The sequence below is a fragment of the Parasteatoda tepidariorum genome, chromosome 1 (genome assembly GCF_043381705.1).
Source record: "Parasteatoda tepidariorum isolate YZ-2023 chromosome 1, CAS_Ptep_4.0, whole genome shotgun sequence".
In the NCBI taxonomy this organism is placed as follows: Eukaryota; Metazoa; Arthropoda; class Arachnida; order Araneae; family Theridiidae; genus Parasteatoda; species Parasteatoda tepidariorum.
In genome coordinates, this window is record NC_092204.1 from 76,039,378 (window position 1) to 76,053,701 (window position 14,324).

General features: G+C 27.0%; 1 protein-coding gene across 1 annotated transcript in view; it reads left to right on the plus strand.

Annotated features, from left to right (window-relative positions):
* LOC107451409 (nuclear factor NF-kappa-B p100 subunit) overlaps positions 1-10,661 on the plus strand; it is a 36,528-nt gene extending 25,867 nt beyond the window's left edge. Inside the window, exons 12-17 of the mRNA XM_043046724.2 lie at positions 483-702; positions 2,255-2,421; positions 2,527-2,634; positions 4,302-4,353; positions 6,685-6,881; positions 10,247-10,661. Of these exons, the coding sequence (XP_042902658.1) occupies positions 483-702; positions 2,255-2,421; positions 2,527-2,634; positions 4,302-4,353; positions 6,685-6,881; positions 10,247-10,375 (873 nt within the window). The 3' untranslated portion in view covers positions 10,376-10,661. The remainder of the gene's footprint in view (positions 1-482; positions 703-2,254; positions 2,422-2,526; positions 2,635-4,301; positions 4,354-6,684; positions 6,882-10,246) is intronic.
* The last annotated feature ends 3,663 nt before the right edge of the window (positions 10,662-14,324 follow it).

Genomic DNA, 14,324 nt, shown 5'->3' on the forward strand with positions numbered 1-14,324 from the left:
GGGATCTGGAGAAAATTTTCTTCTCCTTCCTATGTCTAATTTGAGAAAGTGGCCACATGAACTCTTTGTGCTGCATGCTATTTGCAGGTTTCCAAGCCAAGACCTCCTTTCACCCTTGCTGTGCTCTCTTTGTCCAACAAAAGGCAAATGGCTATTGAGCTTGGCTTGGCCAAATGGTGGAACAACATTATACCTGGTGATATGTAATCTTGAAATACTTCTGCACCATTAGGAGTAAACATGCATACCCCCCTTTTTACTGATATTGCGTAAATTCCAAATCCAATATTACAAAAAAGTGAAAATATTTAGTATATGGCAAGAATAGTAACTAATATTATTTGTATAAAAAAATCACTTATCAAGTTTGGCTGACTAATGAGTTAATATAAATCATTAATTAATTACCATGCTATTATAAAGTTTTTTTTAATGTGTCAAATCAACTAACACTCAAATCAACCTATTATTTTTTTGCACAGACACCACTGTTGATTGCTGTGAGTAAAAATTTATGGAAAATAGTCAGAATCCTATTGAAGCATGGTGCTGATCCAAAAGTCAAAGATAAAAATGGGAATAATTGTGTACATTTAGCAGCTATGTTTAATTTTCCATTTTGTATGAGAGAAGTTTTAGCTTCTCTATTAGGGGATTCCACACAAAAGTACCTTCTAGATATTAATGGTTTAAACTATGATGGTATGTTTTCATTTCTAACTGTCTATTTTTTTATTTTTTAAGGAACATTTTTTTTGTATTGATGATTTTAATAGTAATAGTTAAGTATATTATAATATTTTCTTGTTTAGCATTAGTTTTTATCTTATGAGTTTTTTTTTCTTGTTGTATGACATTATTTTCTCTAAAAAAAAACTCTGGATAAGTATATAGCTCAGTTAGATTTATGAGAAAATCAATTTTTATTCAGCTAATACAAATTTAAGTGTACACCAAATTCTTCACTTAAACAAAATGCCTTGAAAATGCATAATAAAAAGTTCTAACAACAAATGTGAATATGATTAAATTTAAGCTGATAATGTTGAGCTCTGCAATCCTGAATAGCTTCTCTGGCCTCTTTTCTTGGAATGTAACCATCAAATTTTGTGGTTACATTCCAAAGTGTTAAAAAAAATTGCATTGGTATAAAAAATCATTCTAAAATATGACGTATTTGATAGCAAGTAAAAATAGCTAATAAGTTTATGTAACTACTTTTATTTGTATATTTTTTAAATAAATAGTCATATCTCGATTTTATGAACTTAAAGAATGGAAATTAACATTTCAGGATATTTTTTAATAATCAAATTTTTTGACAATAAAATCAAATATTTTTTAACAATTCTGTCAAAATAAACGTTTGAAAAGTTCTGTAAAAACATTTGTTTTGTCAATGTCTTTGCTTTTTAATTTGATTTTGCATTTCGTGGAAGTTCTTTGGTTCGGTGTTACCGACACTATTCTTTCTTCATAAATATCAGTTACTTTTGATTTCATGAACTTGCAAGTTCTTTTCAAATTTTATGAACAGATATTTTTATCTGTTTTATCTTCTTTAAGAATGAATTTTTCTTACAAATTCATTTCAAATATGGTAATCTTTTTCTTATTATTTGTCAAGAAATGATTCATAAAATTGTTCAGGAAAAGTTTTTAAGAAAAAGTTTTTTTCAAAGAAGCATTTTAAGTTCTTTAGTAATCACAAAAGAAATAAAAAATTTAGCAATCACAAATATTTTGTGAAATTGAGTGTTGATGACTAATGAGTTAATGGTCACGGAGAAATGAGTTTAGCTAGAAGAAATTTCTTCTATTAGCAACATAGAAAATGTCTGAGGAAGTCAGATTTTCTCAGAATGTTTGAAATTTTAAGTTCATGATTAAAGCATATTTAAAAAAATTAGCTTTGGAATTTTCATTCAATTTTTGTAATAGTTTGTTTTAAATTTTTGAATGCAAAGTTTTTTTAAGTTTTATTTTGATGTTAATTATTTAAAATGGCTCCCAAATTTGTTTGTGTTCGACTTAGTGGTATTCTCCCAAATTAGACTCATAACGATGTTAGTTTAATTTTGAACACGAAATATGGCTCTTAACATTATAATTTTTAAGATTTGATTGTCTTAGTCTGTTATTTTATTAAAAATTTTAGTAGCATAAAATACAGTTTATTTTTTTTCTTTATTACATTTACATTTGTTAATATTAAAACCATAAATTAGAAACCAATTATAAGACTTTTTTTCAGGTCTTGCTCCTTTGCATTTGTCTATTATAAGCAATTCTGAAATATGCACAAAACTGCTTTTCGAAGCCAACGCAAATGCCAATATCACTGATGGAAAATCTGGGAAAACACCTCTCCATTTTGCATATGAGAGAAGTCCTGACTTGATTGCATTTTTACGGACACAAGTTAGTTTATTCTATACTACATACATTCTATACTGTTGCTATACATTGAGTAGTTAAAAAGTTTTTAATATATTATTTTTGATTGATTAAAGTCATTCATTTCAGTCTGAAATAGATCCTGATGCTAAAGATTACAGTGGTAATATACCTAAGTCATGCCTACCTAGTACATCTAACACTTCTTCACCTATCATACTAGAGCTTAATGAAAAGGTAATAATGGAAATTAATGTGAAGATCAAGGGTAAAGAACATTTTCCGTCCATTAAACTGATTCTGAGAAGAAGAAAAAAATATGGAAGTGTGCAGACAAGAACCGTTTTAAACCAGAACGGCTCATTTTCTCTGTGTAATAACTCTGGGAGTGAACTGATTTTTTCATGTTTTTGATTTGACAAAACTTAATAAACTTCAAAATGCAACACATTGTGATCCGATTGTCCTTTTTGTGAAACTCAAGCAATTAATCCTTCCAAATTAAATGGTTCTTCACCCTTGATCTTCATTTATTTTGATGGTTTGCTAAACTTATCAACCAAACTTTTCGCCAATGCAAACTTTCTGAGTAAAAATAAATCCAACTGTTTATTTTTTTCTTGATTTAAATGACGTTATTTTTTTAAATAAATAATTAGATAAAATAGCCGAAATTGCCTGAGCCAGCGAAATGGAAAAGTATACAGTTTTTACTGCGGAAAATTTTTAAAAATAATTTTGAAATCCCATTTCGGATTTTTTCTTATAGTAAAATCTTTTGATTAAAAATTTTTTTTTCAATATCTGAACAATATTTTGTTTTAGTTACTTATTTTGGAAATTGAAAAAATGCTTTTAATATGATGCTTTAGTAAGGCTGAAAAAGCAAAATAATTATGAAGAAAACAAAATCACTTACAACACACATGAACTTTTTGTTCGATAAAAGGAATCTAGCTTTTGGTTTGGAAGATTGAAATTTAGTTGGATTTAAAAGCGTGTGTGCCTTAACAAATAGAAGTTTTTTACAAATGCATGAAATCACTTTTTTATCGCACTGGTAGCAATCCTCATACCTCGGATCAAAACCACTTGTCTTTTCACTGAGTAAACCTATTTTATAACTAGTAGGCAAATATGTTTATTTGTTTGGTAATCAAATGTAAAGAAATCTTTCTTTTTCTAATACATAAACTCTGGTTTTTACTCTTTATAAAATTGAATACGCATTGCTTTTATGAAGTGCAAGGTTGCGACCGATGACTATAATGTGTCCATTTGCAACTATTTTCAGACTACAGTAACTGTGTCAACTTTTTTTGTCTAAAAAGGTTGAAAAGCTACTATTTTCGCCCAAAGGCAGCTATTATGACTTTCTTTTCATTTATAGCAAACTTCCTTCGATAATGTCAAAGGAAGATAAAGAGAATTAAAAAAAACTTAAGTTTTTTTCAATAAAGACTTGCAAGGAATTAGATTAGTTCAAGGCACGATTGAGGACAACCTGCATTTGAAACAGAAAGAAAAAGAACATGAGACTAATAAAATAAAAAAACATAATAGTAATAAAAGAAAACAAACTCGGATTAAATTTATTTCCAAAATCTCGGATTTCCTGTTGTTTCATGTTATTTCAAAATTATGTGATATTCCCTAGCTGTGTAGTGTCATGTTATTCATTTCTCAATTATTTCAAACCTTAATACTCGTCAAAAATTCTTTTTAAATAATTAATGAGAAAAAATGCTGTTCGGAATGCTATTTGCCATTTTAAACTCAAGAAGTATGTGTTTTTTGAATAATTTAAGAGATAAAAATGTGTAGGACTATTTGAAATTTCCTTATTTCAATCTTAGATTTTGAAGCTATTTACTTCTTCAAAGAAACATTTTTTTTTATTGTAGGTATCTTTAAAATCAAAATGCTCTGAGATAAACAAGATTGGATATAAAGATGGTAATATTTTTAAACAACGTTATTATTATTGTTTTATGTTTATTATATTTTTTTACAGGTTATATTTTACATAATCTTTGTGTAATTTAAACTGGCTGGCCACTGAAACGGGAATTGTCTTAGAATTTTAGCAATTTGGAAAAATCGAGAATTTAATTAAAACACCCAAGTAGCCAGGAAAAATGAATTTATTTTAGTTTCAAATTTAGAAAAACAATATTTTGCCAAAAAATTGCTTTTGTTATACTTAATTTTCTTTTTTCAGTTATAATAGCAAGCAGTCGTGTTTTTCAATGTATTTTATGTACAAAAATAAGCCACAACTGAAAAATTAATAATTCAATCGATATCACCGATTACAAAAATCGAGGAGGGGAGATTTGATAAAAGCAGTTTGAATAAATGTGTGAAAAGTCTAGGAATTTTTTTGGGGGGTGTTTGTTGCCATATAAAAATTTTTTGTTTTTTTTTCTTGTGTTTTATAAATGTATTATTGTGTTATATATTCTCAGAACTCTCATGTGCAACTCTGCAGTATTTTGCTAGAAATTCTTAATTTCATGCTTCATTTTTCGCCCTCTGAAATCGAACCAAACATATCTCTCGAATTTTCGCTGATCACATAGACCAATTAAACATTGCCAATTTTTTTTCCTTAATAGCAAAAGAAAATTTTATTACTCTTCTTAATTTCATGGTTGGTGAACACCCATTGTTTTCGTCACTGGCAAGCTAAGAGCCTTCTCTTGCTATTCTATTTATATATAAGTACCTAAACCTTTGAACTTGGAAACTTTGAATATCACTGTTAAACTTATTTCCTTTTTTTTAAATTAAATGTTAGGTTATATTTTTAAACTATTGTATTGTCTCCCTTGCTCCACAAACCCCTACACATATTATATATATATATATATATATATATACACACACATATGACTTTCTTCAACTTAAGTGAATTTGTATTATTTTAGTTACTTTAACTATTTGATTGTTGACCACGCATTACTATACCATCTATTATAAAAAAAAATTATTAGGATATTATGATTATTAGGGAATTTCAATAGTTTTACCTCTTTAACTGTTAACGTAGAATTAGTTTAATGTAAATCTTTTTAGTCAAGGAAAACCACGTTTTCCTTAAGTTAGACAGTTCAGTTGTGAAAAATTGCCTAATTAGTAAAAATTTACATAAATTTGCACTTGTATTTNTTACTTTAACTATTTGAATACCATCTATATAACCATCTACTGTACCATCTATTATTAAAAAAATTTTATTAGGATATTATGGATATCAATAGTTTTACCGCTTTAACTGTTAACATAGAATGAGTTTAATGTGAAACTTTTTAGTCAAGGAAAACCACGTTTTCCTTAAGTTAGACAGTTCAGTTGTGAAAAATTGCCTAATTAGTAAAAATTTACATAAATTTGCACTTGTATTTCAAGAGTTAAAGGGTTATTTTTTTATAAATTAAAAGAATAAATAAATTGAATTTTTTATAGAGTCGGTTATCATTCATTGGGTGACCCGAAAAGGATGGTTTAAAAACTCCATTAAATAAAAATAGAAGCAGATAGAACTGTACAGTTTGCTGTGTTCTACTTAGGGAACTAAAATTTATTTTAATATTTCAAAATTAGTTTCAAAAATTGTAAACAGAAAGTGCTGCTGTCTAGAAAAAGTCTTAAGAAATTCTTAATGCTGTATTTTTCACATCGTTCCAAATGAAAAGTTTGCACAAACATCTGATAATTTTTTCTTCACACTTCCCTGTTCCTTCTTGCAAAGGGTAATTATTTTTAAAACACTATTTTATTGTTAGTTTTTTCTTAATTAGAAGTGCCATGTCTTGATGAACTTTGTAACTATTTTTGAAATATAGTAGAAAAAATATCTGGGTTCCTAATCCAGAACTCGTCAAATCATACATTTTTATCTCTTTCTGCATTTCTTCAATTGATTTCTTAAATTATATTCATCATTTTTTACTTATATAAGGCAATACTCAATAGTGAGAAGTGTATATGCTATATCATGATATGTATTATAATATAGTGTACATATACTTCACATTATTAGGATTATTTACTTCTGTATTTATGACATTTAATCTGTATTTATGTTTATATAAAATACTAAAAAGAAATTTCTTATTAACAATTTCGAAGAGTTCAACATATTTATTGCTTTATACTTAGAATATAAAAATGTTTTTAAATAATATTCAACGCTTCTAGTTGTAAAATGTTTAGTTTTTAAATCTAAAACAACAAAGAGGTATTTAAGTTTATTGATTTCTAAATTTTCTTTGTTATTTATAGAAAAGCAAATTAACTCATGTGAATTGCATGATAATAAGAAAAGTCATATTTATAAAAATGAGGAAGCCTTTTGCAAGGAATTAGATTCAAATGGACTTTGGAAGAAACTGGCATTATATGTAATGGATGAAAAAGAATTGAACACAATTGCGATTATGGATCCTAATCCTACCCGGACTGTTTTAAACCAACTCAAAGTAAGTAAATCAGTTATTTTAAATGTGGTTTGATTTATATTATCAGTACTTATCATAATAATTAACAATTTATCAGCATCATCTTGTATTTACAAGCTTTTACAAGCATTATTGTACAAGCTTTTCTCTCAGCTGAATTTTTTTTTGTTGTACATCACATAGTACCAATTTTTATGAATTAACTTAAAAGTTATTAATTTAAACACTTCATTCCACACAAATGAATTTTGGAGACAAATGAATCTTTGCTGATAGGATAAGTGTACATGCGCAAATATTTGGTAGATGAAGTTTTCAATGTGTTTCGACCAAAAAATACTGTTTTTATAATAGTTCCAAACAGTTAGAGTTAGAAAAATATTTATTTAAGTCTCACTTTTTTTCTGAATATAATGTACATTTTCATGCAAAGTAACTTAGTTGTTGAATTTCAAAGTTAAGACCAATCTGTCTTTCCCCAAATAGTAAAGATGTATATTTTTATGCATTTTTAATGAAAGAAATCCTTTATTTAAAAATGAAAAAACAATGGTTCTTAATATAAACAAAACTTAAACTGCTTACTCATTTAAAATGTACATCAGAATTTCATAAAAAAAATTTATCAACATGGCACATAAAAACTTTATATTTTGCAATTAATGGTATGTTTAATATGGTCTTTCAAAATTTTTTAACTAATTCAAAAGTAAAAACTATAAGGATTGAAAAATGTAATGGTATGATAAAAAGCAATGGTTTTTATTGTCTAGATCTAATTAACAACTTTCACTTTTTAAAACCGAGAAGAAATATTCGTCTTATTTATATTTTTTTCATAGGTTTGGCAGTAATGGTAATTTTCTTAAAAATTTATTTTGATGATTAACCTCCAGGAAAGACCAACCCTATGTAGCGACCAACTCTATTTATGACTACTTTTGGGAGGCACCGAATTTTTTCAATAGACTTTGTGTTGAAGAACACCTTTAGGAGAGACCATTAAAACCTCTCCCAGTGACTGGGAGAACATCAGCACCAAATGCAAATAAGATCAAATAAGGAAGCACGAAAAAATATCAAAATTTAACAAAACATATAAGTAGATTAAAATGTATTCAAAATATTTGTGTGAGGCTATTTTTGACGATATAATCGCATGATGCAGTCAGAGTGCATGAAGGACAATGCTATCAATGATTTACTTTTAGAGTTGAAAGTTAAATTAGAAAAGAAGCTATTTTTAGACAAAACAAGCATCTTAAATAAACAAATCTCTTCTCACTTTTTAAAGCTACCGTAAACCGGGGCGAGTCTATCCATTTTTTCAGTTTGTCAACTTTCAAGTGGTCAAACTTTTGTAAATATTAAAGAAAAAAGGTTTTTAATAAGTGTTTCGGAATCGCTATTTATCCCTCTTTAAAGCTGTGAAATCGATTTTAGAAAATATTAACAGTTACGCTGTTACTGTATATTTTTATAGAACTGCTGACAAATCTCTCGTATGGGGCGAGTCTACCCATTCTACTAAAATGAATGTTAACATTGTAAATAATCAAATTTTACTATTAAATTGTTATTTTAGTTACTATATAGGATATTTATGAAGTAAAATTCATAACTTTATTATATATTCCATTTTTTTATTCATAAAATAACACAAATTGAGTATTTGATCGATTATCACATTTTGATCACAGTTTTGTTTTTATAATCATTAACATTATAAAATAACATTTTTTTCTGATTATTGTTGATAAAAATAAATTAAAATTAATATAAATTTACAATTAAATAATTAATAAATAATAATAATTAAAGATTATTAACAAAATCGAAATTCAAACATTGGGAATCATGAAAAATCCTTTTCCCATTCTTTTGGGAGGTAATAATAATTTATAAATAATAATTTATTTAACTTGCATTAAATAAAAAAAGTTAATTTTGTAATATAAAAATTGAAAAAATAGGTAAAATAAACATATTTTATATTTACATTTATATTTAACCTATAAATTTTCTTATTAATGATAAATTTATCAATGCAGAATTAAAATAATATACTCAAATTCATTTAAAATGACTTAATTTTAATATAAACAAAGTTCTAAATTATATTATTATGCTTTATTAAAACTAAATACGAATGGGTAGACTCGCCCCGCGAATTCTGGCTTTTTGTTTACAACAGCAAAACTTACATTCTTTTTGTTTTTTTTCATATAAAATTAATGTAATCTTAGTCTTAGATAAGTTTATCACTTAACCAAAGTGAAAATAGTAATAATAATAATATACTTACGGAGCACCAACTAAAAGTTTGCTGATTTTCAATACAAATCTCTCAAAAGACGTTTGAACAGGTCGGTTAAAAAGACACCAAATAAATAAAAACGGATCAAACTACTACAGCGCCATCTTCCTTAGAGTCTGAACTAAGTCCTCCGTCGGTAAAATTTTTTTTATTTGCAATTTAAAATAGTGAAAATTAAATAAAACTAAAATGGGTAGACTCGCCCTGGTTTACGGTAACTCATTTTTATGACATAAAATTAAATGTAAACCTAAATGAATAACATGATTGTTTATTTATTAATAGCTTTATCATTCATAATTAGTTAATTTATTTTCACACATAATTATATCAATTGGGATAATTTTTATAGATGCTAAATTGTATTCATTGATCTGTTTTTTTATGATGTTAACAGAAGTGGCATTTCTACACCGAGAAAATGACACTGACTAAAATTAAAATCGTTTGCGAAAAATCATGAATCTACGATAACAATTTTGAAGTCAATGGAGTTAGACTATAAGAACGACCATTTTATTGTGGAATGGAAAGTAGCTCCCGAAAGGTTTCACTGTTCCATTATTCAGAATCTTGTTTTAAATTATAAATGCATTAAAGTAAAGTATACTTTTTACCCTCTTTAAATTTGCATTTTTGATGACAAAAACTGAAAATTGTCTTATTATCAACACAAAATTCTAACTTAATTCCAATTATGCTGAAATTATTTATTTATTGACTCAAATTCAAAGAGAAGTTAAGTTTTGTAACTTTGGCATATTTTGAGGTACTACGGTTAAAAGGTATGATTCTGTTTATTAACTATTATTTGCATTTAATTAACAACTTAATTTTGAGAAAAAGAAATAACAAAAGTGGTCTACATTTTTTAATTTAAGTTGAAATTGTATTGCACGTTACGTTGTTGAACTCAAGTAAGTATCTCCATGTTACAAATAGTTAAAATAGTTTCCTGTTAAAAAAAATTGATTCGATGAAAAAGTACCAAATTGATCATTGTTAGAATCAGAAATAAATTCTGATTCTTTTTTTTATTGATAATTTTTTTATTTTTTTGCCTAAACAGAAACACGGTTGTGAAGATTATGATAAGAAATTGAAGTTTATTTTAGAAGATAATGAATTAAAGCCATATGCTAAATTACTAGTATTGGTTGGATCCAGCACAACTTTTGAGGATATTACAAACTTTTGATAAAAGAAGGAACATTTTTGTATCATCATGATTTTTGTATACAATGGCTATTGTTAAATTTGTTGAGTTTATAATATTATAATCATAAATTATTATTCTCATAAGTTATATTTATTTTGTACAATTCTAGTCACAATTTGTTGTATAAAACCTATTAGCTTTTATTACTAAAATTATAATTTATTTTTTAGTGTTAAAATATATATATTTTTTAATGTGAAAAATTTTTAATTGTAATTTTATTATATTGTGATGTAAGATAGTGGAAATAAAACTATAAAATATGTTTTGTTAGTAATTTTCTTTTTCAGTGATTTTTTTTAACTCTCTTTATGTCACTTGGTAACATTTAAACTTATTTTATTAGTTTAAATGCGACCTTTGTAAACATTTTTAATATAATTATATTTCCCTTAGTGGAAATAAGCTAAGTTCTAACATTTTTATTCTTTTTGCAAAAAATCTAAAACCAGAATTAGAAAAAAGCTGAAACAAAAATTAGGAATGTAAGATCATAAACCAATTTAAGCCAAGTGTTACGTTTTTATTTGTAGATAAATTTAAAAATTTCGTTTAATAATGTGTGATTTTTTGTACCTCTAGAAGTTATATATTTTTCCTGCCAAGTTAATATTTTTTCTGGCCAATTTCATTATTTAGTTGGGAAACAGAGTTGTCATTTTTTTCCTCTTATTTAATAAGTATTTCTGCATGCCTATGTAGATAAAAACAGTCCTAATAATTTTAAGAACGATGTAATGTTACGATTTTTTAGGAAAGTTATTCTGTCTTAAGTATCTAGTAAAATGCTTTAGCAGAATATTTTGTTTCATTTTTAAAATATATATTTGTAGCATTTTGCTGCTGCAGCAAAAACCTGGTTTTTCCAGTTGTCATTGGTCACACAGCATAAATATTTTACTTTTATTTATCAAAAAATGGCTGAACACTTTGGAAAAGTTTATAACTGCAAGTTTCTACTAATATAGGATGCAGATTTTTTTTTCTAATAGAAACAGAAAATTGTCAGTATTGGAAAGATATCTTTTCTGTAGTTGCATCTAAATTGTGAAATAACAATCCGAGTAAAAATGTAGTTACCAGGTATCAATATGCTTATGTCACCAGTCGATCAGTGAATCCAAAAGAGTCCATTGATTGACACTTCTTGTCAAATTTCTGGGTTTGTTTACTGTAAGGGTCTTACTTATATCTCTTTCCATAACTGTTAATTGATCTACCTGCGTGGTAGAGCTATTGGGTTTGTGCAATTTATCGAAGCAATTAGCATCTATTTCTTAGAAGTAATTATTAATAATTATTTTTATACCAAAGTTATTTGAACAGTTATTATGCGAATTAAATAGGACAATTAAATACAGCTAGATATTTTGCTTCTTTTCTCTTGCCTTCATACTAGGAATACATCCATAATATCTCTGTTAAGCTGATGTACCAATCATTTGATGTCATTCTCATAGAAGTGATATGGTCCATCGTTATGTTGTTTTTTTTGGAAACAGTCTTCTATGGAAACTCGCTTGGCAGTGAAATAGCTACAGTAATTTGTCCTCATAACTACACGGAATCCTGTACTGAGTCACCAAAATGTATACTTGGAAACATAAATCTCTAACCTCATCATAAGCTATGGTGTCATTTGTGTCCACAGAGGTACGGACTACTTTACCACTAGCAATACTGGCTGCAAATATTTATTTGATGTGTTTGACTGACTGTGATAATTCCAGCTAGAGTTTATGAAATGTTGTTGCGAAGTTGTGATTGTGAAATGTTCAGAGCGCTGCTATGAATTCGTTCTACATGGATTTTAACCCGAAGCTACATCACCTATAGTTCTGCTGTAATATTGGATGAACCTATTTTAATAAATTTTGTTGCTATTCATTTGCTGATTGTGAATCACGCATAACGTCACAAGTATTACAATAATTTTGAGATTTCAGTTACAGAAGTCTACAAAACTACAGCAATAGAAGAAAATGAAAGATGGAACATGTGGGGAAATAGAAAAAAAAATTCTGTCTAAAAGTAACACATTGAAAAATTCTTCTTCAGGAAGAAAATAAATGAGGTAAGATTTTTGAATTCTTTCTTCTTTACATTTATAAGTTGTAAAAGTACTAGACTATTTTTTTTTGTTTAAAACTTTATTGTTATTGCTAATTTAATTTGATACAGCATGCGAAACAATACTGCTTAAACAGTGGGATAAAAACTGTACATTTGTGTTTGATAATGGAGTTTTATACAAGCTACTATCTAATTTAAATAACACTTCTCAATTTAAAAAGTAGATTTTTCACCAAGAAATTATTGTGCTAGAAAACTATATTTCATATATCTTTTCATGAAAAAATGATTTTTTTGGTTCATTTTATTAAAATATGTTTAAAATGCGTTCTTGATTATCAAATTCAAGCATATATCAGCCTAACTCAATTCAGCAGTTATTTCCTAATGAAATCGTTAAAAAGTGATTAGATAAACTGCAGGAATTAAAGTTATTTACAATTTATGCCAATCCTGAAAATTTTTAAATGTAGGATTCCCCTTAGGGAGTTAGTTCATCTTCAATTATATGGGTTTCTGAAATTCTAGGTACCTTAGTTACTATTCTTTTTTGTTTTTGTTTCCAGCACTGTTTAATGCCATTGAATATAGATTACCATACATTATAAGAGTTTAATAAGTTTATTCTCGCGTTGAGCACAGCAAAGCTTATCTACTCCTTATGCTATTAAACTGCACATTCTAAGCAAACCTCAAAACTTGAAAAAGCAATAAATTTATATTTTTTAGTTTAAAAATTATTTGGAAAATAAAACATAGGTCAATTGACCTCTTTAACCCCTTAACGATCAGATAATTTTCAAGAAAACGGTCATAAAAGTGTCTATTTTGCCAAATACACGTATTCGATTAGTGCTAGTATCTAGTTTAAAATAAACTAATTATTTATAATTGCCTTAAAAATATCCTGGTGCTGCTATATGGTGTGCAAAATGAGAAATAAAATGGTTTCTGGACAAAAGAAATGAATTAGTTTTATTCTTATTGGCGCATTACAACTGAACACTCCTGCCCGTCAATATCACGGAAGCGAGAAATAGCGAGCGAAAACTCACCCCTTCATTTTCACGGGAGCGAGAAGGAAGGTGTTAAGAATTATACACGATATTATGAATGTCTAAGTTTTAGTCTGTGGTTTCTAGAAAATAAATTGAGTTATTATGCTAACTTTTACCTTTATGAATCTGGCTAACTTCTATGTAAGTCACAACTTAAAAAGTCATTGTTATTATTATATGAGCACTAATTTAGAAAAGCTATTTATTATTATAAGCACCACATGTCAGATTTAATACCTATTTCTGATATTATATTTTCTGCTAAAGTAAAATTTTTATGTATGTATACACGGTTTAGTAGAGTAAAAGATATTTTCCAATCCATTTCCTTTTGAATGAAAGATCTTTTATTAAATGCTACTGGTTACAAAGATGTTTGGAAATAGCTGTGAAGCTTTCAAATGATGATCTAACTGATCACAATACCTATTCCTTCCAAAAATGGATAGCAGAGACTTTATATTTTACACCTGATATGTTGCCACCTTATTCACCAGACCTGAATCTCCTGGACGGTTATAATATTAACAAAATTTTTTGCTCAAGTTATGTATATATTCATTAAACTTAAAGTAAGTTTTTTTAGATATTGCAAGTTAAACCAATCAACATTCTTCCTTTATGATTTAAGTTAGTAACAGTGACATAACTAGCTTACTTGTTATAATTATATAACTAGTTTACTTGTTATAATTATTAAAACTAGCAAGAACCTTTAGTTATGAGCATATTCAAAATAAACAAAACTATTTATTTAATTCATTCATGCAAATATTTCCAGTTCCACATTAAAGTTA